This window comes from Naumovozyma castellii, chromosome 2 (assembly GCF_000237345.1).
Source record: "Naumovozyma castellii chromosome 2, complete genome".
Taxonomy (NCBI): domain Eukaryota; kingdom Fungi; phylum Ascomycota; class Saccharomycetes; order Saccharomycetales; family Saccharomycetaceae; genus Naumovozyma; species Naumovozyma castellii.
In genome coordinates this window covers 268,913-295,088 of record NC_016492.1, presented here as the reverse complement: position 1 = coordinate 295,088, position 26,176 = coordinate 268,913, and the positions used below count along the sequence as shown (strand labels likewise).

The 26,176-nt window shown below is 37.1% G+C and overlaps 14 protein-coding genes across 14 annotated transcripts; 6 read left to right on the top strand and 8 right to left on the bottom strand.

The window, feature by feature from the left end:
* Nucleotides 1-92: 92 nt before the first annotated feature.
* On the bottom strand, nucleotides 93-1,268 carry LIP5 (lipoate synthase; the record flags this gene model as incomplete). Its single annotated transcript, XM_003674588.1, has 1 exon — nucleotides 93-1,268. One exon carries the CDS (start codon nucleotides 1,266-1,268, stop codon nucleotides 93-95), a length of 1,176 nt encoding a protein of 391 aa, XP_003674636.1.
* Nucleotides 1,269-1,446: 178 nt separating this feature from the next.
* MCA1 (Ca(2+)-dependent cysteine protease MCA1) lies at nucleotides 1,447-2,736 on the top strand (the record flags this gene model as incomplete). Its single annotated transcript, XM_003674587.1, has 1 exon — nucleotides 1,447-2,736. The coding sequence occupies one exon, from the start codon at nucleotides 1,447-1,449 to the stop codon at nucleotides 2,734-2,736; it is 1,290 nt and encodes a 429-aa protein (XP_003674635.1).
* Nucleotides 2,737-2,926: 190 nt separating this feature from the next.
* Nucleotides 2,927-4,399, bottom strand: BFR1 (Bfr1p; the record flags this gene model as incomplete). Its single annotated transcript, XM_003674586.1, has 1 exon — nucleotides 2,927-4,399. One exon carries the CDS (start codon nucleotides 4,397-4,399, stop codon nucleotides 2,927-2,929), a length of 1,473 nt encoding a protein of 490 aa, XP_003674634.1.
* A 239-nt stretch (nucleotides 4,400-4,638) lies between these two features.
* Nucleotides 4,639-5,895, bottom strand: MRM1 (Mrm1p; the record flags this gene model as incomplete). The annotated part of the gene is made up of 1 exon (XM_003674585.1): nucleotides 4,639-5,895. One exon carries the CDS (start codon nucleotides 5,893-5,895, stop codon nucleotides 4,639-4,641), a length of 1,257 nt encoding a protein of 418 aa, XP_003674633.1.
* A 196-nt stretch (nucleotides 5,896-6,091) lies between these two features.
* HIS3 (imidazoleglycerol-phosphate dehydratase HIS3) lies at nucleotides 6,092-6,769 on the top strand (the record flags this gene model as incomplete). Its single annotated transcript, XM_003674584.1, has 1 exon — nucleotides 6,092-6,769. The coding sequence occupies one exon, from the start codon at nucleotides 6,092-6,094 to the stop codon at nucleotides 6,767-6,769; it is 678 nt and encodes a 225-aa protein (XP_003674632.1).
* A 214-nt stretch (nucleotides 6,770-6,983) lies between these two features.
* DED1 (DEAD-box ATP-dependent RNA helicase DED1) lies at nucleotides 6,984-8,840 on the top strand (the record flags this gene model as incomplete). The annotated part of the gene is made up of 1 exon (XM_003674583.1): nucleotides 6,984-8,840. One exon carries the CDS (start codon nucleotides 6,984-6,986, stop codon nucleotides 8,838-8,840), a length of 1,857 nt encoding a protein of 618 aa, XP_003674631.1.
* A 557-nt stretch (nucleotides 8,841-9,397) lies between these two features.
* GEP3 (Gep3p) lies at nucleotides 9,398-11,056 on the bottom strand (the record flags this gene model as incomplete). Its single annotated transcript, XM_003674582.1, has 1 exon — nucleotides 9,398-11,056. One exon carries the CDS (start codon nucleotides 11,054-11,056, stop codon nucleotides 9,398-9,400), a length of 1,659 nt encoding a protein of 552 aa, XP_003674630.1.
* A 247-nt stretch (nucleotides 11,057-11,303) lies between these two features.
* Nucleotides 11,304-13,412, top strand: NOC2 (mRNA-binding ribosome synthesis protein NOC2; the record flags this gene model as incomplete). Its single annotated transcript, XM_003674581.1, has 1 exon — nucleotides 11,304-13,412. One exon carries the CDS (start codon nucleotides 11,304-11,306, stop codon nucleotides 13,410-13,412), a length of 2,109 nt encoding a protein of 702 aa, XP_003674629.1.
* Nucleotides 13,413-13,964: 552 nt separating this feature from the next.
* On the bottom strand, nucleotides 13,965-17,417 carry RET1 (DNA-directed RNA polymerase III core subunit RET1; the record flags this gene model as incomplete). Its single annotated transcript, XM_003674580.1, has 1 exon — nucleotides 13,965-17,417. One exon carries the CDS (start codon nucleotides 17,415-17,417, stop codon nucleotides 13,965-13,967), a length of 3,453 nt encoding a protein of 1,150 aa, XP_003674628.1.
* A 543-nt stretch (nucleotides 17,418-17,960) lies between these two features.
* Nucleotides 17,961-19,247, bottom strand: NPT1 (nicotinate phosphoribosyltransferase; the record flags this gene model as incomplete). Its single annotated transcript, XM_003674579.1, has 1 exon — nucleotides 17,961-19,247. The coding sequence occupies one exon, from the start codon at nucleotides 19,245-19,247 to the stop codon at nucleotides 17,961-17,963; it is 1,287 nt and encodes a 428-aa protein (XP_003674627.1).
* Nucleotides 19,248-19,513: 266 nt separating this feature from the next.
* RPB10 (DNA-directed RNA polymerase core subunit RPB10) lies at nucleotides 19,514-19,726 on the top strand (the record flags this gene model as incomplete). Its single annotated transcript, XM_003674578.1, has 1 exon — nucleotides 19,514-19,726. The coding sequence occupies one exon, from the start codon at nucleotides 19,514-19,516 to the stop codon at nucleotides 19,724-19,726; it is 213 nt and encodes a 70-aa protein (XP_003674626.1).
* Nucleotides 19,727-20,003: 277 nt separating this feature from the next.
* Nucleotides 20,004-22,679, bottom strand: MGM1 (dynamin-related GTPase MGM1; the record flags this gene model as incomplete). Its single annotated transcript, XM_003674577.1, has 1 exon — nucleotides 20,004-22,679. One exon carries the CDS (start codon nucleotides 22,677-22,679, stop codon nucleotides 20,004-20,006), a length of 2,676 nt encoding a protein of 891 aa, XP_003674625.1.
* Nucleotides 22,680-23,768: 1,089 nt separating this feature from the next.
* Nucleotides 23,769-25,043, top strand: STE4 (G protein subunit beta; the record flags this gene model as incomplete). Its single annotated transcript, XM_003674576.1, has 1 exon — nucleotides 23,769-25,043. The coding sequence occupies one exon, from the start codon at nucleotides 23,769-23,771 to the stop codon at nucleotides 25,041-25,043; it is 1,275 nt and encodes a 424-aa protein (XP_003674624.1).
* Nucleotides 25,044-25,125: 82 nt separating this feature from the next.
* On the bottom strand, nucleotides 25,126-26,139 carry SAS5 (Sas5p; the record flags this gene model as incomplete). The annotated part of the gene is made up of 1 exon (XM_003674575.1): nucleotides 25,126-26,139. The coding sequence occupies one exon, from the start codon at nucleotides 26,137-26,139 to the stop codon at nucleotides 25,126-25,128; it is 1,014 nt and encodes a 337-aa protein (XP_003674623.1).
* Nucleotides 26,140-26,176: the final 37 nt, after the last annotated feature.

The following is a 26,176-nucleotide window of genomic DNA, read 5'->3' as shown; positions in this document are numbered from 1 at the left end:
TCCTTTTGGGTTTTGCAAAAAATAAATAAAGATAATGACTATAATAAATAGTTAGTGCAGGATTTAATATTTATAGGAATACAACATTTATCCTAGTTTTGTAAAGTTGTACTCTGGTTTAAATGGGCCTTTCTCTTGTTTAAAACGTTTTCGATGAAAAATTCACCAGCTCTATAAGAAGACCTTACTAAGGGTCCTGATGCACAGTACAGGAATCCCAGCTCCTTTTCAGCCACTTCTTTCCAATAATCAAATTTGGAAGGATGTACATATTCTACTACTTTCATGTGTCTTTTTGTTGGTCTCATGTACTGACCAAAGGTAACTATGTCACACCCAACTTCTCTTAAATCTTTCAAAGTTTGTAACACTTGTTCGTCAGTTTCGCCAAATCCAAGCATGATGGAGCTCTTTGTTATGAGCGTTGGTACTGTCTCCTTTGCTTGTTTCAAGACACTTAAGGACTGCCTATATCCAGCTCTTCTATCTCTCACATGAGGCGTTAGTGCCTCTACGGTTTCTAAGTTATGAGAATAAACATCAAGCCCACTTCTTGCCATGACATTGACCATTTCTAAATCACCTCTGAAATCACCAGATAATGTTTCCACATAGATGCTAGGTGCTCTTTCTTTAATTTTTCTGACAGTCTCTGCTAAGTGATGAGCACCACCATCAACTAAATCATCTCTATCTACTGTGGTAAGTACCACATATCCAAGTCCCCAACTTTTCACAGCTTCTGCGGTATTCTCTGGTTCCATTGGATCTGGCGCAGCTGGGTTTCTATCGGTTTTCACAGAACAGAATCGACAACCTCTAGTACATGTGTCACCTAGCAGCATAATGGTAGCAGTTGCTTTAGTTTTATCCTGTTTCTTTCCCTTACCACCACCCCAACATTCTCCAATATTTGGACACTTTGCTTCCTCACATACTGTACTTAATTTCAATTTTTTCACATCACTCTTTAATTTGGTGAAACTGGAGCCCTTTGGAATAGGCACCTTAAGCCATGATGGTAACTTCTTATACTCGGCTTCTGCAAGAGGATCAAGCGTCTTAAAATTTGTGGCATTTCCAGTGAGGAAATCTTGGAATGTGGGACCAACGTTTAGGGCATCCTTAAATTGTGTCGTTCTGGTTCTTCTTCTGATGGTCGGAGTTGGTTCCTTGCTTGAGGATGAGGTAGATATGTATCTGCCAATCTGGGATAATGATAAGCGCTGTTTGCTAACTACAGCTCGTGTCGTAGAGTACTTCAACATCTGTTCACGATCTTGATGGCTTGTTCTCTTTTAGTGCTTTTGTACCTCCAGATGGTTAGTTTCCTTTAAATTCAAATTTGACTCCGATTCGATGCGGAACCGTTGATATTTTATTTGACAGATATGAGACATTGGATAGAAACAGAAACAACAGTTAAAGACTCCAAAAGGTGCTAAAATGTATCCAGGACAAGGCCAATACACCTACAATAACGCAAATAACAACAGTTATCCCCGTCCAAACGGTGCTCCTCCACCACAAGGGACACAGTACAATGGATCCACCACCAACGGTTACTCACGACCAGCTGCTCCCATACCACCCACCCAAGGACAAGGGTACATGCCACCGCAGGGTCCCCCACCAGCTTACCGTCAAGAGCAGTCTAATAATTTTTCTAGGCCAGCAGCAACGGCACCGTTACAACAACAACAATATCAAGGCTACAACAATGCACCAACAAATTATGTTCAACCTCAAAACATTTCTCTGCCACCTCAACAAAGTCAAACATTCCAATTAGAAAACCATGCTACTCAGCATTCATTCAGTTATTCTCAATGTACAGGTAAACGTAAGGCTTTACTAATCGGTATTAACTATATCGGTTCTCAGAATGCATTAAGAGGTTGTATCAATGATGCTCATAACATTTTTAATTTTCTTTCCACTAGATATGGATATTCTACTGATGATATTGTTATCCTGACTGATGACCAAACGGATATGGTCAGGGTTCCCACAAGAGCTAATATCATTAGGGCTATGCAATGGTTGGTGAGGGATGCACAACCCAATGATTCATTGTTCTTCCATTATTCTGGTCATGGTGGCCAAGTTAAGGATCTAGATGGTGATGAAGAGGATGGGATGGATGATGTTATTTATCCAGTAGATTTCCAGTCTGCAGGTCCCCTCATTGACGATGATATGCATGATATTATGGTGAAGCCTTTAAGAGAAGGTGTCAGACTAACGGCATTATTTGATTCATGTCATTCAGGAACTGTGTTGGACTTGCCATATACATACTCCACAAAAGGTGTCATAAAGGAACCGAATATGTGGAAGGATGTTGGTGGTGAAGGTTTACAAGCCGCAATGGCATATGCTACCGGTAATAGAGGTGCGTTAATGCAGTCGATAGGATCTATGTTTTCCACTGTGAAGAATTCTTATGGGAATAACACTGATCGTGAAAAGATTAAGCAAATTAAATTCTCTCCTGCAGATATAATTATGCTTTCTGGATCCAAGGATAATCAAACTTCTGCAGATGCTGTTGAACAAGGTCAAAATACAGGAGCCATGTCATACACCTTTATTAAAGTCTTAGGTTCACAACCACAGCAAACATACCTTTCCTTGTTACAAAATATGAGACAAGAATTAGCTGCAAAATATTCACAAAAGCCACAATTATCTGCATCGCATCCAATTGATGTAAACTTACAATTCATTCTGTAAGTTTAGTAAATCTATAAGTGTAAAATTTTTATATTAAGAATATCTTCTGATTTAAACAAATTTATCATTAATTCGTGTATAAATAAATTAAAGATTCTATGTTAACAAAAATTACTTAACGTAACTGCATTTCTGGGTGATGGGAAAAAGAAGCCCTCGTGGGCTTAAAATGATACTGACATTACAAGATTTAGGCTTGAGCAGCTTCTTGTTGTTCCTTCTCTTGTTGCTCTTTCAATCTCTTCTCTTTCAACTGTTTCTTAACTTCAGCTTCTTTGTTCTTATAGTTGAGTTCCAATTTTTCGATTTCCTTTTCCACAGCAGCAATATTCTTTTCAGTTTGTTCATCTTGCTTTGCTTCTAGTTCTTCATGCTTCTTTTTCAATTGTTCAACAGTGATTGCAACATCATCCTTAGAGATTGGGACTTTAACATCTAATTGAGCTAAAGTAGCAATTAAAGTTGGTTCCAAGGTGAACTTACCATCAATCTTGGAGAATGAACCAGCTTCGGCTTGCTTATTCTTATTTTGGTTCTTCTTCTTGAACTTCTTTGACTTGGATGGCGCAGTGTTAGCAAAGATATCATCTTCCTTCTTTTCAACAACAAGGACTAAGTCGTCAGCAGGTTCCACTTTTCTAATATGTTGTGGGGTATTTATATCTTTATTAGTGGCCTCTAATTCGCCAAGGACATTCTTCTTTGGCTTAACATAAGTTGGATCCAAGTTTAGCAAAGAGTTTTCAATGGCTTCAATTTCGAAAGTGAAAGCTGGAAGTTTGGCATGAGCTAACTTTTCTTGCAACTTACCTAAATTAGAATCCTTTTCCTCAATTAATTTAGATAATTTTTCATCTTCTTCACGTCTCAAACGTTCCTTTTCCATCTTACTCTTGAAAGCCTTGAATTCATTATCGAAATCAGTTCTAATTTGTCTGATTTGAGAGTAAATTTCATCACGTTTAGCATATAAAGCAGTTCTCTTCAAGAACAAGGCTTGTCTCTTATCGTAAACACCTTGAGATTTTTCGTTCAAGTTATTTAATCTCTCTTGATTCTTTTCAAAATCATTAGATAGATTCTTTGGACTCAAACCGTTTAATTCTTCCTTCAATTCAGCAATCTTCTTCTTATCATCGTCGACAGATTTCTTAATTGGGTCCACAGCGGCCAAATCCTTCATCAATTTATTCAAAGATTGAACTTCCTTGATGAACATCTTTTCTTCAACAATAGATAAATCACCGCCACCGATCATGTCATCAATTTCACTAATTCTTTGCTTAGCTTCAGCAGTGGTATTATACTTATGCTTCTTCCCCAACTTTTCGTTGATATCATTGGTCTTTCTCTTAATATTAGCGTCTAAAACCTTAATGTTTTCAAAGATAACATTTCTACGATTTTTCAATTCAGCTTGATCCTTAATAATTTTCTTATTGGAGTCTTGCAATTTCTTACGTTCAGATAAGACAGAGTCAGAATTTTGAATCTTATCGATTTGAGATCTAATACCAGAGATTTCAGTGTCAATCTTCTTCAATTGAACGTTCAAAGTGTCCAACTTCTTGTCTCTGACAGAAACGTCAGGACGTTTAATGAAGTTACGGTTTGAGGACTTGTTACCGTTTGATTGATTGTTTGAGTTTTCGTTGGAGGACATGCTAGTTGATCTTGGGTGGAGGGCAGCGAATTGAGCAATGAACCGTCTTTGTTGGGCTATCTGACGTGGACAATTGATGGAAACCCTCTGTTGTAATGACAAAACACTTTCTCTGTCTCGGCCATAGTAGATTCCATTTGACGTGTTAACGAAAACAGATCGCTGTGAACGGCGCGCGTCAGCTTTGGTGTCACATATTATTTACAGGTAGTATATCCATACATATATACATAATCACATCAGATGACGTTGTTGATGAGCAATGCTGTGGCAACACTGACGTTCAAGGAGTCCACCACGTGGTCCATTGTCTGTGGATCCCTACCGAAGGGAATCTCCACAAAGAAATCACTGCGCATTCTGAGATTGGTTCGAACACCTTCACCTTCGTTACCGACCACCAGCATGATGGGCAGTTCATTACTTTTCCCCTTAAGGTCATCCTTGTCTAATATCTTCCCCTCCATATACTTTTGGCCCTTAACGTTGCCACCTGCACTTAAGTAACTGGTGATGAACGCCCATCCACCTTCACTTTGCGATTTGGTGAAAAACTGTAAAGGTTTGTCAACGTAATATATGGGCATATATTCCATGGCACCGCTACTTGTCTTGTCCACCACAGGGGATAGGGGGGCACAATTTTTCCTCGTCATGACGATGAAGTCGACACCTAGGAAATATGCACTTCTAATGATGGCACCGACATTATGTGGATCGGTCACTTCGTCAAGGAATAATCCCAATGGGTATTTTTTATTCGGGCACGATTTGTTATTATACGGTATTTCATGTGGAATTAAAGACGTATTATCGAACCCAATTTCTTGTAATGACATTATACCGGATTCCTGATCGAGCGGGCCCAAATGAGATAATTCCATAGGTTGTAGCGGTTTAGTTTCAAGGACTATATTATTGTGGACTCCGTAATTGGTCAGGAGATTCAATCTATGCTTGTCAGTTTGTTCTAAGGTGACGTCTCGATCCTTAACTAGTTTTCCAATAGATGGATTTAAACTTCCGTAAAAGAACAATTTATTGAAATATTCTCTCTTATCATTCTTTAAAGCCGCCATAACACAATTCGTCCCGTAGATGTATTCCATTAATGGATTCACCTGTAGGCCACTCACGTCATCTCGCTTCTTGTATTGAGAAACATGTCTCTCATGTTGTGACCTCTCTTCATCATGCTTATACTTCACTTTATTTGCATAGGCCTCTCTTTTCCCGTAGGGATCCCTCCTTTCTGTACCCTCGTTTCTTTCTCTTTTCTCCCTAGCATGAACATGAGCATATTTTCTCTTAAACCATGATTCCTTGTCCTCACCGGCTATCTCCCAGGCCTTTTTTCTACTATATTGCGGTAAATTCCTATCAAATTTGATAGGCTTATCCCTACTTGATCTGATTTGATAGCCGCCAGTCTTGACACCTGATCGTATCGCATATGATCGTCTTAACAACAGAGTGGATGGTCCGTATTTCCACATTCGAGCCGTTCTTTGTTTGCTTCTCTGTTGGGTTTTGACTCTTCTCAAGTAAATAATTAATTATTCAACATGTTTAAATTAACGTGAAAAATTCCGAACATGACAAGTGAATCATCGTATTCAATTAAACAAAGGAGATAGAACTAGCTAGTCACTGCTGTAGTCACTATAAGGATCAATCAACAAGATAACAACGATGGCACAAGAACAAGAACAAGAACAAAGAGCATTAATCAATCGTATAACAAACGAAACCAAGATTCAAATCGCTATATCTTTAAAGGGTGGTCCACTAACTCTACAAAGCAGTATCTTTCCCACCAAAGAATCTTCCAACGTGGCCACACAAGCTACATCATCACAAGTGATAGATATCCATACCGGTGTGGGATTCCTCGATCATATGATCCACGCCCTGGCCAAACATGCCGGTTGGTCCTTGATTGTGGAATGTATTGGTGACTTACATATCGACGACCACCATACCACTGAGGATTGTGGTATTGCTCTAGGTGAGGCATTCAAGGAGGCCATGGGGGTGGTCCGTGGTGTCAAGAGGTTTGGAACTGGGTTTGCACCATTGGATGAAGCTCTATCTCGTGCAGTAGTGGATTTGTCCAATAGACCATATGCCTTTATCGAATTGGGGTTGAAGAGAGAAAAGATAGGCGATTTATCCTGTGAAATGATCCCACATTTCCTTGAAAGTTTCGCTGAAGCTGCAAGAATAACCATCCATGTCGATTGTCTAAGAGGGAAGAATGACCATCACAGAAGCGAAAGTGCATTCAAAGCACTTGCAGTGGCCATCAGAGAGGCCACCTCCCCCAACGGTACGAATGATGTACCCTCCACCAAGGGTGTGTTAATGTAATTTAGAGCTGAATGCCTATTTAATACTAATGTAATAAATGTATAGAATATAAGAAACAGATTATCGTGTATGACGGGTTGGAAAATTTTTCTCATCGCAAAAAACGTTTAAAAGAGATTTCACAGTCCTATTACCTATCTGACTCTCTTATTGGGTTGTATTTAATGAACCCTGTAGACTCATTCATACACATAGACTATACATTTAGTGCACTATGGCTGACAACTTATCAGAACAAGTTCAAAACATGAACATAAATGACAACGAAAGCGGGTACGTCCCACCTCATTTGAGAGGCGGTTCCAGATCCAGAGGTGGTTCCAGACCAAGTTCCAGAAACAGTAACTACGAGGGCAACAACAACGAGGGAAGCTTTTTTGGTTTCAATAACAGACGTGGTGGCGGTAGTTTCCGTGGTGGAAGAGGTGGAAGAGGCGGCTTCGACAACAACTACGGCCCAAGAGGAGCTAGTAACCGTGGTAGATGGGAAGATGGTAAGCATATTCCTGGCCCAAGAAATCCAAAGGTTGAATTAGAATTGTACGGTGCCGCTGAGGATCCTCAATTCCAATCTTCTGGTATTAATTTCGATAACTACGATGACATTCCAGTTGAAGCTTCCGGTGATAACGTTCCAGAAGCCATTACCGCATTTACTTCTCCTCCATTGGATGAGTTATTATTGGAAAACATTAAGTTAGCTCGTTTCACTAAACCAACTCCAGTTCAAAAGTATTCTGTTCCTATTGTGGCTGCCGGTAGAGATTTAATGGCTTGTGCTCAAACCGGTTCCGGTAAGACTGGTGGTTTCTTATTCCCAGTTTTGTCTGAATCATTCAAGACAGGTCCAACTGTAGTAGACAACGCTCAATCCCACGGCTATTACCAAAAGAAGGCTTACCCAACTGCTGTTATTATGGCACCAACCAGAGAATTGGCCACACAAATTTTCGATGAAGCTAAGAAGTTTTGTTACAGATCTTGGGTTCAACCATGTGTTGTTTACGGTGGTTCCCCAATTGGTAACCAAATGAGAGAAATGGACCGTGGTTGTGATCTTTTGGTCGCCACTCCAGGTCGTTTGAGTGATTTAATTGATCGTGGTAAGATCTCTTTATCTAACGTCAAGTACTTGGTTCTTGATGAAGCTGATAGAATGTTAGATATGGGTTTCGAACCTCAAATCAGAGCAATTGTCGAAGGTGCTGATATGACTCCAGTTGGCGAAAGACAAACCCTTATGTTCTCTGCTACTTTCCCAGCTGATATTCAACATTTAGCTCGTGATTTCTTGGCAGATTATATCTTCTTGTCTGTTGGTAGAGTCGGTTCCACTTCTGAAAATATTACGCAAAGAGTTCTTTACGTTGAAAACCAAGATAAGAAGTCTGCCTTATTAGATTTATTATCTGCTTCTAATGATGGTTTGACTTTGATCTTCGTGGAAACTAAGAGAATGGCCGACCAATTGACTGATTTCTTAATCATGCAAGATTTTAGAGCTACCGCCATTCATGGTGATCGTACCCAACAAGAACGTGAACGTGCCTTGGCTGCTTTCAGATCTGGTAGAGCTAACTTATTAGTTGCTACTGCCGTCGCTGCTAGAGGTTTGGATATTCCAAATGTGACCCACGTTATCAATTACGATTTACCAGGTGATATTGATGATTATGTTCATAGAATCGGTAGAACTGGTCGTGCTGGTAACACTGGTGTGGCTACCGCATTCTTTAACAGAGATAACTCTAACATCGTTAAGGGGTTATACGAAATCTTATCAGAAGCTAACCAAGATGTTCCAGCTTTCCTAAATGATGCTATGAGAGACGCTTCTTCTGGTAGAGGTGGTAGCAGAGGTAGAGGTGGTAGAGGAAACAGCACAAGAGATTACCGTAAGCAAGGTGGTGGCAACGGTTCTTGGGGTAGCAGAAACACCTCTAACAGATCTTCATCCGGTGGTTGGGGTAGTAAGCCATCTTCATCTTCTGGTGGATGGGGTAGTAACAGCGGTTCGAGCGCTGGTGGATGGGGTGAAAGCAGTAACAGTGGTAACAGTGGTTGGTGGTAGTTGGTGTTATAACTAAAAAATGTATTTTTTGTTATACCCTTTCCTTCCTTTTTATTAGTTTACTGCAACAGATAATTGTTGATAGTAAAGAAATACTTTATTGTTCATGATACTAATGGTTATTCTCTTTAAGAACTTTTCTCTTTCTCTCCCGCCCTCATTATTATGCGAATGTACAATACAATTGTCTTTCATATGATTCAAACAATTTACTTTAATGATGGAAAAAATACGTAGGTTTGCATGATATGTGAGTTAACTCAAATATTATTTTTTCTCTTCATTGCCTGCAGGACTATATTCGTTACCGCTACGTTCGTTCTCATTTATATTCTCTGCATTTCGTATCAATCAAAGGTACCTTTGTATAATAGTTGACTTTTTTTATTTATATATATATTGTAGATAGAATAATCATAAACAGATTTTAATTTTGAATTTATTCTCCATTATAGTTCATAATATATATTCGTTATCTGAGGAGTATTTTGTTTTATGCAATATTAATGGATTATTATTTACATGTATGGTATATGCATTATGATAAGTTGATGTCGTCACCATTGATAGTGCCAAAAGAGGTTCATACGATCATCGTGAACAGTGCTTAATAACTCTCTAGCACTCTCCTTCGTATGTTTCTTCGTGCGCTGGGTATACATCTCCTCCATCTTTGCAAGAACATCCACCTCAGTGTGGCTCATGGGATATGTAAAACTGACTATATCCCTGTCCTTTGGGCAAACGGGAATCATCTTTTTTGAATTTAAAAAAGATTCGTATCCTCTCTTGACTAGTAACTCTAGTGGTTCTCTGATGCATACATCAATGCCTCGTGGAACCCATATCTCATGAAGTCCTTTAAACTCATATTTACCTGTGGTCCTCACTAGAATGTAACCTATGTTCTTTAAGACAATTTCAATACTGCCTTGAAATGGTGGAATAACATGCCTAACATAATTTTCCTTATCGCAGATTTCAGTATGGATACCACAATATTGGTCCCAGGGATGTTTTTCGCCATCTTTCTGGTGGTGAATAGCTTGAAATATTTTTAACGCCTTATCTATGTTTCTATAGGACGATTCCTTCCCAGGAATATATTTGACAATTTGGTTTATAGTTCCATCTGGTGGAACCAAAAAAAATATACCTCCGATTGAATAACATGCCCCGTTTTCAGTTCCCTTCAAAGTAGTGTAAGACTGCTTCTTCACAAAGCGATCTGAATATAATTCTGTCTTTCTGATTTGTTCAAGCCAATCTTTTTTGATAATTTTTTCCAGATATACTTCCTTCATGTTCGATGTATACCCAGGAAGATCAAATAACAGTTTCTCTCCAATTTGATATGGTTGAATATTTCTTGTCATGTTTGGGATATATGATACCCCTGCCGATTGATTTTTTAGGAACGCCTTTGTATTCATAGATTGTTCTGCTAATACATCTTTCGGTATGATTTTTCCCTTCTTATCCAGATACAACTTAACTCCAAGATACTTCTTAAGCAATGCATTTATTAAAGTTGATTTTCCTACATTTGTATTCCCCAGAAGATATGTTTTCCCCTTTAAGAATGCGTACAACGTGTCAAGGTTCCAGCCCTTTAATGCAGATACAGCAATAGTCTTATTAGATTGTATTCCTATATGGAATTTCATAAAATCTTTTAAAAATGCAGGCAGTTCTTTGGTGAGGGTTGATTTATGTTTCATCACTTGGTCACTTTTTGTTAGAAGTAATGATGTATTATAGTGTTTATTTGAAAGAACTCTTTTTTCTAAATGGAATGGGAACTCAGGAAATGGTATACAATGCATCACATTACTTTCTCGAGGAACATTTTCAACCAAATCGAAAAAGGAAATTCTCTTAAACTCTTCGTTATCGTAGATATTTTGATGAATGGCATCATTGCATCTCTTACAAGTCAACGGTTGAGTTATTGCTATCTTATCCTCCTCCTTCAGTATCGCATCATCGGTTTCTTTAAATTTCTGAATGTGCTGGCTAAATAAAAGATATTTGATGTCTTCTATTGATGCTGCTTTGTTCATAACCGCTGCTTTTGGTTCTAGGTAGAAACCAACCTTATTAGGGTTCTTATTTTGCAATTCAATACCGCATGAATTACAGTTGATCCATGAGGGTGAATACAGGGAAAAGCATCTGAGAGTTCTGTGGCACGTACCAACTCGAAATTTTAGCATTACCTCTAGTTTATTAAGCCAAGGAAGAGCACATTTTCGATATCATCCCATTTTAACGGTTCATTAGATCATCCTCTATTTACATATTAGAGATTAAATCGTTGTGAACGACTCTGAAAAAATTTTCGAGATATTGAAATTTGCGATGAGGTGAAAAATTTGGAAATTTGTGAGATTAATGGCTAGATATATAGAAATACAATATTTGATACTACTCTAGTAGATAGTTAATATCAGAGAAGTAACGATGGGTAAAGTTTCTAAAGCCACCAAGAAGTTTCAATCGAAACATTTGAAACGTACCTTGGATCAAAGGAAAGAGAACAAAGCTCATAAAAAGAGAATTCAAGGCCGTCGTGGTAATAAGACCGATGAAGAGAAAAGAGCTGCAGCATTAACTAAGGAAGACCAAAAGTTGAAGAAGTCTGCTAAGGAAGAGGTGTTTAAGGACATGTCTGTCGAGGAATTCTTCGATAAAGGAATTGAAATTCCTAAGGAAAACAAGAAATTGAAGAAAGCTAAGAAAGATAAGGAAAATGATGACGATAATTCTTCCTCTGAAGAAGAAGATATGGCCACCCAAATGGCAGACTTATCAAAGAATGATCCTGAATTTTACAAATATTTGCAAGAAAATGATAAAGATTTGTTGGACTTCAAAGGAACCAACCCATTGGATGAAGCGGACGAAGATGATGATGATGATGTTGAAAAATTAGAAATAAACGAAGCTGAACCTGAAATAGCAAAGATTGATTTGACTTTGAAATTGGTAAAAAAATGGAAGAAAGACTTACGCGAAACTCCAAACTTAAAACTATTGAGAAATGTGGTTAATGCATTCAAAGTGGCTGTAAATTTAAACAAAGACGAAAATGTGGAAGATTACAAATACACTGTCACAGATGAGAAGGCCTTCCACGAACTAATGTTTGTCGTTTTGAAAGATCTTCCTCAGGTTATTCAGAAAATGGCACCATACAAAAATTCTAAGGGCTCAAGAACCCTAGCAACCGGTACAAATGTTTCCAAAATTTCATCAATTGTAAAATCTCATTCCGCCTCTCTATTGGTTCTTTTAGGAGATATCAATAATACTGAAACAGCTGCTTTAGTCCTTCATTCCGTGGACCAATTGCTACCATACATATTATCATACAGAAGAATTTTGAAAGAATTGATTAAGATTGTTGTGGAGGTTTGGGCAACTGCTAGAGATATCCAAATTCAAATTGCAACTTTTGCCTTTTTACATAATTCTTCCAAGGAATTTAAGAAGTCTATGTTGGAATTAGTTTTAAAGACAACATATTCCACTTTTATCAAGAGCTGTCGTAAAACAAACGTGCGTAACATGCCTTTGATTAATTTCCAGAAGAATTCTGCCGCCGAATTATTTGGTATTGACCAAGTTTTGGGTTATCAAGTCGGATTTGAATATATTAGACAATTGGCAATCCATTTGAGAAATACAATGAACGCAACAACAAAGAAAACAGGCAAAACAAACCCAGCGGAGGCTTATAAGATTGTTTATAATTGGCAATTCTGTCATTCTTTGGATTTCTGGTCTCGTGTCTTATCATTCTCTTGTAATCCAGAGAAGGAGCAGGGCCATGAATCACCATTAAGACAGCTAATTTATCCTTTAGTGCAAGTTACGCTTGGTGTGACTAGATTGATTCCAACCCCACAATTTTTTCCATTAAGATTCTATTTGATAAGATCTCTAATTAGATTATCTCAAAACACGTCAGTTTTTATCCCAATCTTCCCACTTCTTTCAGAGATCTTGACTTCAACTGCATTTACAAAAACTACTTCTAAGAAAAGAGAAAATTTGGAGGCTTTTGATTTTGACCATAACATCAAATGTACGCAAGCATATTTAGGGACTAGAGTTTACCAAGAGGGTTTATCTGAACAATTTGTTGATTTATTAAGTGAGTACTTTGCTCTATATTGTAAGAGTGTAGCCTTCCCTGAACTGGTTACACCAGTAATCATATCTTTACGTCGTTATGTCAAAACGTCCAAGAATGTGAAATTTAATAAACAGTTGACTAATATTGTAGAAAAGTTGAACCAAAACAATACATACATCCAAGAAAAAAGGTCAGATGTGGAATTTAGTCCAAGTAATAATGCTGAGGTCAACAGATTTTTGAACGATGTTGCTTGGGAAAAAACTCCATTAGGTGCATACGTTGTAATTCAAAGGGAGATTAAGGAAGAAAAGGCAAAGATGTTGAGAGAAAGTTTGGAAGAAGAAGATAGAGAAAAGGAGGAGCAAGCCGCAAGAGAAGCCGAAGAATCAGACAATATGGAAGACGTTGATATGTCCGATTCTGAGTAGGTATCAATTATCATTGTTGAACGTATACATATACTAATTTTGTAAACTATTTTAAATTTATTATCACAGTAAAGATGATTGACAATATGTAAGGTCGAGATTTATAAGAGAATCCATATCATTAGAGATTACGCTCATAATGCTTAATTAGGATTTAAAGCATCATGGCATGTGGTTATCTCCAAAAATGGAAACGATTGTACAAGAGTTATTGGATAACGATTTTAATCAACCATTAAAATTCCCATATTCATCTCCAATAGTGTCAACTAGGAAAAAAATATACAGATTGTGTGCTGATTATAGAAGGTTAAATTCTCTTTCATTAAAAGATCGATTTCCTCTACCAGGATTTGAGATTATGTTTGCTAAGACTGGTTAGAATCTTGATATAGGTATATAAAGCAATCTATTTGAAAAGGTTGGCGACACTATAGTTTATTTATTTTGAAGTCTACCTAAATGAATGATTTGATGTGAAGTATATGAGTAATAAATAATATACAAATGAGGAACCGAGAATATGATTCGCTGAAAATAAAGGAAATAATATTATCGCTTTGCAAAAATATCCTCCATCCTTAATCTTGGAGCAATATTCATGGATAGCAATTCTTGGAATAACAGCTTGGCAGCATAAGGGATGGTCATTTTGATGATATTCTCAGCACTCTTACACGTAGTACACCACCCACTGTAACCCATCAAACCACATTTGTCACAAACATCCACTTCGAATGCGTCAGAACTTATCATTAATCTTTCTAATAATAATTGAGATGCACCATATGCAATAACACAATCTCTTTCCATCTCACCCAATCTTAAACCACCATCTCTCGATCTACCTTCTGTTGGTTGACGAGTTAATACAGCCCTTGGACCTCTTGCTCTTGCATGCATTTTATCTAAAACCATATGCTTCAACTTTTGATAATAAATTGGCCCAAAGAAAATATATGCTTGTAGACATTCCCCAGTAATACCAGAATAAAGCATGTCCTTACCAGAATAGTTGAATCCTTGATCAACTAAGATCTTGGACATGTCTTCTAATTTAGACCCACCAAAACATGTACCGTATTCTAAAGACCCATTTAGAACACCAGCTTTACCAGAAATCAACTCAATCATTTTACCGACAGTCATACGAGATGGGAAACCATGAGGGTTCATGATAATGTCTGGAACAATACCCTGGTCATTAAATGGCATATCTTCTTGTTTAACAATAATACCGCAAACACCTTTTTGACCATGTCTTGAGGAAAACTTATCACCTAGCTCTGGTCTTCTATTTTGTCTTAGTAGCACTTTGATCAAAGCTTGATCATTATCGGAGACTGACATCATAACCTGGTCAATGTGTGATGGCTCTGGAGCTCTGTAAATAACAGGTGTTTCTCGATACTGGGCTTGTTGAGCTTGTGTAGTCATGTCATTAGATTGATTAGTTGGGACGGATTTGTTAATATAGATTTGACCACTTTCAACCTTCATACCGACTTCACCAAGACCATCTGCACCAAGTGCTTTATGTTGCCATATTGGTTCACCATTTTCGTCAACACGCATACCACCGATGATGTCCTGTGTATGATTTGGGTATCTCTTCAGCACGGTTGTTGTCTTCCTACGGGTTTCACAACGTCCAAAACCTCTATCTATTGAAGCTTTATTTAAGACTAAGGCATCTTCGATATCGTAACCAGAATAAGACATAACAGCAACAGTTGCATTTTGTCCAGCTGGTAGTTTATCATAGTCAATCAACTCAATCGTTTTAGTCTTAACCATAGGTTGTTGTGGATATATCATTAGGTATAACAAAGTGTCGATCCTCTTAAATTGGTTGTAGGCAATCGCACCAATAGCTTGTTTACCCATTGCACATTGGTATGTATTACGTGGTGATTGGTTATGGTGCGGATATGGGATCAAACCTGCCACAGCACCCAATATTGTGAAAGGTTCAATTTCTAGATGGGTGCTGGCACTTTCAATGTCCTTTTCATATAAGGCAATGAAGGAATCATTTTCTTCATTGACATCCAAGTACTCAACCAATCCCAACTTTAAAAAATCATCAAAAACGAGTTCACCATTCAGTAATCTGCGTAGATGGTCAGCCGTGACATGAGATTTGCCCTTTGTGACAATAATTAGAGGTCTACAAATTCTTCCACCATCAGTTGCGATGTGGACAGCCTTTTGGTGAGAATTGGCATAAATTGAAATAAATTCGGAAATCTTACCTGTTCTTCTTAAATGTCTAAATTGTGAGACAAATTTAATAGGGAATCTTGTTGTACCAATTAAGGTACCATTCAAGTAAACACCAAAATTCAAGTGTAGCGACGCACTGTCTATCAAACTTACATCTTCCACACCTAATATGTAACATAGTCTCTTAATTGGTTCTTCCTCATCATCTGTAGTAATATGGGTCATCAGCGCTAAATTCTTCACTAAACCACAAGCTTCACCTTCTGGGGTATCTGCTGTACATAACATACCAAATTGTGAAGGTTGCAATGCTCTAGGGCCAGAAACTTTTCTAGATTTTTCAAATTGAGAAGAAATTCTTGTCATCATACCTAATGCAGAAATATAGGATAGTCTCGACAAGACATGAGTAACACCAGCCCTTTCCATCTTAAATCTTTTCAGCGACCAATTACCTGTTGAGATGGCCCTATTTAACCCGCTTGTAATATTGTTTGAATGAACATTAATTGATAATAAGGCATCATATTCCATAGCTCTGTTGGGTTTTTTCAAAACTTTATCAATTGTTGCTTTAAAATCACTGTTAAACTTTTTAAACAAATCTTCAAACAGTAAGGAAATCAATTGACCAGCTAATTCTAAACGTTTATTACCAACATAATCTCTATCATCGACCATTTTAGGGTTTTGGATGGCCATCACTACTCTACGAGTCATCATTGCCATATAAAGTGCTTTTTCTCTAAAGTCTAAAGCTTCTACAGTCAAATGGGCAACAACAGTGGTGGCAATTGCTTCAATACCTTCTTGAAGAACTGATAATTTCTGTCTTCTCATGGTTTTTACCTTTGTCCCAATGAATTCTAAAGCTTGTTGTTGAGTGTATATGTTCAATCTGGAAGCTTCTTCCAGATTAACAGCAAAAATGTCTTGGTAACTGCTATCATTACCACAAACCAGTTGCATAATCTCTAGATCAGAAACAACCCCACATGCCTTTAAAACAATAACGATTGGAATTTCTTCCGTAATGGAATTATGTTTTAGGTAAATTTTATCGTTCTTAGTAATAACATAAGTTTTTGATCTTCTTTCATGAGTAGAGGAAGTAACAGAAGCTTGAACAATACCTTTTTTCTCATCAGCTTCAACAATGATACGATTTTTGGACAGCTGCTCTTGAACAAGAATAACTTTTTCAGTACCATTAACAATAAAATAACCACCAGGATCCAAGGGACATTCATTTAACTTTGCCATCTCCTTTTCATCAATACCATATAGAGTACATTTATTCGATCTCAACATGATTGGCATTCTACCCAACTCTACATCTTTGTGCATAATAATATTTCTACCTCTTGTATACTCAATATCAACATATATTGGTGCGGAATATGTCATATCTCTTAGTCTACATTCATGTGGAGGTGTTAAATAATCTTTTGCAGAAGATGTAGATCTCTTCCCGACTCTAATATCCACGTATTTCAAATAAAATTCAGGATCAACATCACTCAGAATGACTTGATTGGCCTTTATGATTTTCTTCAAATCCACATCAACAAAATAATTAAATGAATCCAAATGTTGTTTAACTAAACCCTTGACTTTTAAGAAAGCAGGTAGTAGATTCCATTTATCTTCAGCGGTGTTAATTTCATCTGTCAATTTTTTACCTTTATACACAGGTTTCAGTAACTCCTCGAATGTTTCATCCTTAACATGGGAATGCTTATGAGATGAGGACTTCTTTTTCTTACCAATTGCACTCATGATAACAAGCTTGTTCGGTTGGAACTTTCAAGTGGATAACTAAGTTTTGATCCATGAGTAATTAACCTCATCTCATTCAAATCTATAAATTTTATCTAAGAAAAAAAAATATTCTCAATTATGTTACCCGGTTTCAACACCACAGTTAATACCAGACGTTATTGAACATAAAACAACAACCTAAAAGATCGCAAAGCTAATTTCAATTTTACTGGTGTTTAACAGAGTACTACCTTTTTGAACTAACTGTCTGAGTTATTTAAATTTGTTTATAATTTTTTTTTTATTTTTCATTTTCAAACTAAATCATGAATTTATTTTACAGGAAAATTTGATACTGTCTAATAAGTTATATATCTTAATTTAAATATTCACTCCAATATAACATATAAAAAATAACAATAAAGGTCGTATGTGAGGGTGTAAAAGTGCACTAAGTTTATCCGCTTACCAATCCTGTTAAAAATACAAAAAGTCTAAGTCCTAAATTAAATTAATTGAGCTCTATTCTCTAAAATACGATTAAAAAAACCCAATACTACTCTAACGCCACCTGTGTGCTTCATCGCCCCCTTCCCATTTATGTTCAACATAACCAAGCTCCCTCTTCACCCTTGCAACAGTGGCGGCATCCCCCATATTCTTCCCCATATTATCTGAGATCTTAATTGCCGGATTACCATCCACTGTTAACAATTTTATAACAATATTCAACGGCTCACTCTTAAGTTCTGGATTGGAATGGAGATGATAGTCATTTGTCAGGTTGGTTCCAATTCCAAAAGTTGCCTTCAAACCATACTCTTTTGCTGCAGCATTGTATTTTATTGCCTTTTCTACATTCAGTGAATCTGAATAGCAAATGAATTTACTAAATCTTGGTAGTTTCAAAACATCATGATAATAATGTGACACTGTCTTAGTGACTTCCATTGGATCACCTGAATCCTGTCTCACACCCACATAGTAATCTGAGTATGGAGGTTTTAAAACTCTCAAAAAAGCTTCGGTTCCAAAAGTATCAGTTAATGCAAGGCCGGCATGTTCCTTACCAAAGGTATCAATCCAGTTATCCATTCCAAGCTTATTAGCATTGACATAATCATTGGTTATGGCTGCAATACCCATAAACCATTCATGAGCTACAGTACCAATTGGTGGAATTCCATATTTCTTGGCAAAAAACACGTTTGAAGTTCCTTGTAGTAATTTCTTATATTCTGATTTTGAATTAGCTGCACTCACAAGACCTTGCATTACGAGGTCCTGTCCTTCCAAAGATCTTCTACGTCTAGAGCCAAATTCGCAAAAAACAATCCCCTCGTGAAAAAGTCTCATGGCTTTCTCATAAGCCAAATCTTTTTGTCCTTCATAATCCCAATCAGTATCAACAAATTTGAAATAGGCTTCTGAAATCAAAGCCAACAATGGAATCTCATACATAATTGTATCTCTCCAATAACCCCTAATAAAAAGCTTTAAATTGTACTGATCTTCAGTTCCCTCCACCAACTCATATTGGAAATCAAGTTCTTCCTTCGGGTGTAGTCTATACCCCTCTTGACTAATATAGTCAATGAATTGCTTTGGTAAGTAGGGGACCGTCTTTTTCAAATACTGGATTTCATCCTCAGCAAATCTAATGTTGGCCAACAGTTTGAATTGCTCGACCAACCAATCGATACATTTTCTATTGAACGTGAACTGTGTGGATCTATTAGTATACTTGTAAGTAACTTTGACGTCCGGGAAGTGTTTCAGCACTGCGGCTTGCATAGTGATCTTATAAAGATCGGTATCCAGAAAGGACTTAATAATGCTCTCCACCATAATTGCTCGGGTTATTCTTGTTGTTTGATGCTTGTTTGGAGGTATACAGACAAGTTATATGTTGCTTAAGTGTTGCATTCATCCCTTAATTGATTTACTGACGCGAGTTTCCGTGCGAAATGCTTTTGTTTTGAAAAATTATAGATGGCATAAAATTTTTCTAATAACAAAAATCACCTTTTAGAGATGAACTTTAGTGTTAAACAGGTTCGAAAGACAGTCAACTTGAAGAGTTCAGATACGCGTCAAATCAGAATACTAGCAAAATGATCGTTCCAGTTAGATGTTTCTCCTGTGGTAAGGTTGTTGGTGACAAATGGGAAAGTTATTTGAATATGTTACAAGAAGATGAACTAGATGAAGGTACCGCTCTTTCTAGACTAGGATTGAAGAGATACTGTTGCAGAAGAATGATTTTAACACATGTCGATTTGATCGAAAAGTTCTTGAGATATAATCCTTTGGAAAAGAGAGATTAGGAGATCTATGATAACGAACTCTTGGGAAAGAAAAAGTAAAAGAACGATATTAGAACGTTACTTTTAGCTACTGTTGACATCATTACGCTTCTCACTTCAAAGGATATGGGTGGTGCAGAATTTATCCTAGCACTATTTGCATTCATTACATTTACCTTACAACTTGTATAATATAAAGGAATAGAAAAGAAAATAATAACTTTTTTTTGGGTATAAAAATTTCGTAGTTTAGATATACTATTTACAATTTAATAATCTGATGCTACTCTAAATGTTTTTATGTCTTTTTCGAAACATTCTTATAACTTCTTTTGAAGACTAAGATGGAATCTATCTTTTCCAAGGCTAATTCTAGTAATTCTTTCCTCTTTTGTAATTCGATATGTCTTGAAATCTTTGGATCCTCTTTAGCAAACATTTCTACCTGTTCACTGGTTAGTACATTCAATCTTTTGTCAAGTTCAATAGGGAAATTATAAAAAAAGTCACTTAGCAACTCAACATTTAGAAACAATACTGCTGTAGAGGCTAGCTTTTCACTGACAGCGTCTAAGAAAATTTCTGGACATGTATCCTTTTTGTTTTTAGATTGGCATTGCGTTCTCAACATCTTAAGTCTGAAGTTTAGTAACTTTGATCTTTTGTCCAGAAATAGTGCCTCAGAGGCTCTTTCCAACAGCAATTTGGACATACCTAATGTCTCTGTTCTCGAAGAATCACGTTCTAAGTACTTCATAACATCTTGCAACTTCTTATTGCCAATAGCATTCTTTATAACATCGTATCTCGCGTTACATTGACGCAACTCTTCCTTCATTAGATTAATTGAATGATCTCTGGCAATATTCCAATCTCTATCTTCTAAGTCAATTTCATACTTGAATGGCTTAATACAATTTTCTACTTGGTCTGCCGTAGAATAATATTTGGTATTCAAAACGTTAACAGCGGTGTTTGTTACCAATTCTTTAATCAAATCATGGTTCCTCAATTGTGTACAGTCTAATATGTTGCTTAATTCTTTTAAGATTGAATTGGTAACCAGCATGGTTGATAATCTACCAATACCAATCTTCGTTAGGCTAGAAGAGGCTAATTCCAATTTCTTATGCCAATAAAGGATTTCGTCATCATTTTTCATATAGTCATTGGAGATTTCTAGGAAATTTTCATCCTTCCAATACCTTGTTGCCAAGAAATCTAAAACTTTTTGGTCCAAATCTGCCTTCAATATTGATTTTAGTTCGTTTCTATTAAACTTCTCTTGAAACTCCTTTATAGATAACTTTAAGACATCAATGTTATTAAGTAGATATGACTTGGGCGTCAATTGACGATCGTTAAATTCCACTTTAAATAAATATGATGTATCATCCAGCTCTTGTTGAATGATTGTAGACGTAGGTTCTAATGCATTCGACATGGAAATTTCTAAAATCTTGATCAATTTCTCCCTCAAACGTTTGGTACTAACTTGACAATTGGCAAAAACTTTCCTATTCTCATGGAAGTAAGATCTTTCAAATTGCTTGGTTTGTAGTTGCTGTTGTGATAGACCCTTACTAGCTATAGATTTGTTACCATCCTCTTGATTCTTTTTACCAAATAAGTGTGACACGCCTGAACCTAATGACGAAGTCCCGGAAAGACCTAGTGTGCTATTGTTTGATTTCGTTATTACACCCACGTACCCCATCTTCAATGGATATTTTCTATTATTTAGGATATTTCTTGCAGCTTCTGGACTTATCAGATCTAACTTAGTAATGACACCAATAGTTCTTAACCCTTGTGGATCAGCCATTTTGGCAGCTCTTAATGCCGAACTATTGGCCAGATCTACATCAGCTGCTGAAATTGCCAAAATGATATTTGGTTCATTTAGATATTTATCACATAATTGACGAATCTTTGTTTTAAGCTCCGTTGGTTGATCTGCAGCTTCCACCTGAATATAACCTGGTAAATCCACCAGAGATAAATCTGGTATACTGGACGACTTTATGGTTAGTTGAATGGGCTCTTCAGATACTGCCTCCGTTGTTGGTACGGCCATATTTAATTCCATTAAGATCCTTTTCACTTCTTTAAAATCCTTTAAGTTGTATGTCCTCAAACTGGGGAAATCAGCAGTAGTTTCGTTTACACCAGGAGTATTTACCAAGGTCAATTCAATAGGCCTTCTAGTAACCATATTAGACCCCTTTGGTAAAAATTCTTTCCCAACAATTGATTCCAACACAGAAGATTTACCAGAAGATTGTGACCCAATTACCACAATGGAAGGTAATGTCAAATTTGCTGATGTGGAGTCCACTTTACTTAAAATGGATCTAATTTCAATCATCTGTTTAGTTAAATTCAACATCTCATCATGAGTGGTATCCACTGCATTTAATTGGTCATCATCATCTTCGTCATCCTCTTCATCACCTGTGGTAGAATCTTCTTCGTCCACTAAAGATGCTAATAATGTCGCAGTCGGGACAGTTCCATCAGGGTTTCCATTATTATTATTACTATTATTACCTGCTGATTCCGATGAGCCAAACATTCTATTGAATTTCTCTTTCATCGAATTTGAAAAATCCTTTGCCTGATTCAGTTTATCGATGGTGAACGTATTTGCCTCTTCAATCTTGTAGGCTACATAACTGCCCATAGCGGCCAATCCGCCACCCACATACACAGGCAGTTTCACTACTTTTGTGATTATCTTTGGGAATAGCGATATATGGCGCCTCGTAGTAATAAAATGTATATTGTTAAAGGGAGGCAAGTGTAGTCTTGGATGCGATATCGACGCCGTCATTGGAAACATGAAATGAGACGATCGCAAGGCATGTTGCTGTATATTAAGTCGTATGTGGGATCTTGGCATGGTTTGTCTTACCAGGAGCAGTTTTGTTGTGGCTTGAGGTATTCTTGAACTTAGGGTAGGATTTACGGACATCTCTCTTTGAATGATGCAATGAACCACTTTAGCCGGCTGTTAATTAATCACTTTATGCAAAAGTATAAGGTCCCTGTTCGATATGACACTACCTGTAGTGTTCTTTTTATTCCGATTTACGGGAATCTTGAATCCAAACAATAGCTGTTGAGCTGATCAAATATGGATTATTACGGATGTTATTCACATATTTACGTATTTTGCATTTGCGCGATGCAGTCGTCCGAGACGACTCAGCCAAAATTTGGTAAAGAGTTACTTTTTGGTAGATAGATACAATGATTCAAGAGGGAACAAATACAAGTCATAATCGGACGTACGTACGGGCAATTAACAGTTACTATCTGAATTCATTCTAGCAACAATCGGTTTCGTTTGGAGATGAGAACCTACGCACAAAAGAGAGGACTTTTGTCGTTGGGAATAAGAATATCACTCTAAGCTACGCAGTTAAGTCGGCATTACAGACGTATGCAACAAGGGCTTTTCAGAGACTACAGTGGTCTGTAGATTGCTAGGGTCACATGGTCTTTTGGTTACGTCGATAACGGTCACGAACTTGGATACTACTTGTTTGCTTACTGGTACGCACTAGTACTGGAGCATTAGCAATCTTTTCACTTTAAAGTGAAGGTGCAGTTTCCTCAACCAGGATAGAGTCTGAGCTGCCTTCAGATCAGATTGGTGCTGATGATTCTGTAGGAAACTCAAAAGGCCGCATAATCAAAAAAGTTGATGTAGAAATTTACATGCCTTTGGGAAAGCACTGCGGCGGTTTCTGAGAAGTGTGTACAGATGCAAATGTACACGCCATTTGAGGTTTCATCTACAGCGTTCACTTAGTAAAGGCGTGAAAAGTTTTCCTCCGAGAGACAAATGTCTCATGTTGATACTAGCTAACCGCTGTAAACTGCCATTGTTGTTTTAGGATGCTGCGCAGGGATTTGGTTCTCAAAATGTTGCTGAATCCCAGATTCCGATTATTCTTGGTATTCATCACGACTAGTCTTCCTATCTTCAAAGGAAAGGTTCACATCTTGCACTTGAATAACATTCAAACATCCACTACATTAGTACAAGAGCTCCAAGATGAGTACATACGAGCTTCAACCCATGATTTACCAGAATCAACAACATATTCAACCGCAAACGTTATCAACATCAGAGCAGGCTGCTATTGAAGAGGGAATACAACAGAAGATAACTTTTGCAAGACAAGAATCGAAACATCTCTATGTGCAAATTGATAAGGTGAAATCGAAGATTCAAGATGCAAATTTATTTGAAATGTCACCACAGGTTCCCTCTCTGGCAAAAAATAAGATTAATTTACAATCTACATTAACATTAAAGGGACATAATAATAAGATCTCCGATTTTAGATGGAGTCGTGACTCTAAATCTATTTTAAGCGCGAGTCAAGATGGGTTCATGTTAATCTGGGACACGGCATCTGGATTAAAGAGGAATGCGATACCACTGGATTCACAATGGGTCTTATCTTGTGCTCTTTCCCCGTCTGGAAATTTAGCTGCAAGTGCCGGTTTAAATAATAATTGTACCATATATCGTGTCTCCAAAGAGAATCGTGTACAGCAAAATGTTGTATCTATATTCAAAGGACATACATGTTACATATCAGATATCGAATTTTTGGATAATAGTCATATAATAACAAGTAGTGGTGATATGACATGTGCCTTATGGGATATTCCAAAGGCCAAGAGAGTAAGGGAATATGCAGACCATCTTGGTGACGTATTAGCGTTGGCTTTACCGCCACCATCAGCAGATGAAAATACAGGAGCTAATATATTTGCTAGTTGCGGTTCTGATGGTTATACGTATATTTGGGATACGAGGACATCGGCTGCAGTACAAAAATTCTTTGCCAGCGATACTGATGTCAATGCAATTCAATTCTTTAAGGATGGGAATTCCATTGTTACTGGTGGAGATGATGGTGTCATAAATATGTTTGATTTAAGATCCGATTGTGCGATTGCAAGTTATTCCTTGCAACAAGGAATACAGAAAGAAATAAGAGACCCTACATATATGAGCTCAAATATGGAATATTCGAGAGGCTCACCACAATCGCCAATTTCAACGGCAATAAGTTCCAGTTATCTAGATAATCAAGGTGTAGTTTCTTTGGATTTCAGTAATTCTGGAAGATTGATGTTTGCATGTTATACCGATTTAGGTTGTATTATATGGGATGTATTAAAGGCTGAAATTGTGGGTAAATTGGAAGGTCATTCTAATAGAGTTTCAAGCGTAAGGACAAGTCCCGATGGGTTAGGTGTTTGTACAGGTTCGTGGGATTCGACAATGAGAATTTGGTCTCCAAATTATATGTAATTACTTGTAATCATTTATAACACTATTTTCTTTAAACTGGACTGTTGTTATGCGAGGTAAGGTCTATATATAATACATATCGTTACTCTGGTTGTGAATCCGGGGTTTCTTCTGGTTCAAGTTTCCCAGTGAGAACGTACTCTTGAATTGTGGATAATATATCATCCGGTAATTGAGATAAAGTCATGACGAATGTCTCCTTCCTTGGATACCTATTAACTTGTTTCTGCACAGCTGAATTTTCTAAAATTAAATTGGTTATATTTTGCACTATTTCTTCATTTAAAAGTGGTATTTTGTTTGTCCAGGCAAGTTCACTTGGGTTTGGTTTTTTCAATGTGAGTTTCTCATGGTCATGATCAATATCGTCTTCAATAATAGAATTCTCAATTAAAAAATCTCGTATTTTTGGATTATCATAGGGAATATACGCGGAATACTCCACTATGTATGCATCGTCTTCAAAGGAAAGATCATGAATAATTTTAAAATTTCCAGCATTATCAATCAAGTTACAAACAATTTCAAATTGAAACTCACCCCACCCCTGTTCTTCTAATAAAAACGGTGGGGTTTCAATTGTTCTTATGGGAATTTCAAAAGTTGGATGGAGATGATATGTACATGAGGAAAAAATGGATGCGTTTATTTCCTTCTTTTTCCCATTTAGAAGAGATATTTCAACTTGCCATTTACGAAGAGGAAGCAAAATTTCTGTTTCTGCTTCCTCTTCAATAGCAGCCGTCTCAAGTGAAATTTTGACCTCTTCATTAACAACGTCAGTTGAATAAGGTCCGTATTCATTATCATCATTAAGAGTACGTTTTCGTTGTTTTCCTGGGGGAGAGCTCTCTTTCTCTTTCTCTTCCTGCACATCCTCAGTTGTCACCAACAATAGTTCTCTATTATTATCAGCGTCATCAGGTATAATCATTTGTTGTGTTTTCACTCTAATCGTAATCATTGCAACGTTATCAGTTTCAAGATTCTCGTTCAGCTTTCGTGGAGAGTTCTCTTTCTTCTTAATAGGATCTTGACCGTCTTTTACGGGACTTGTCAGATCGACAATATTCTGAATTGTTCTCTTTCTTCCCATATTAAATAGTGTTCATTCACGTACCGATCTTCCTTGG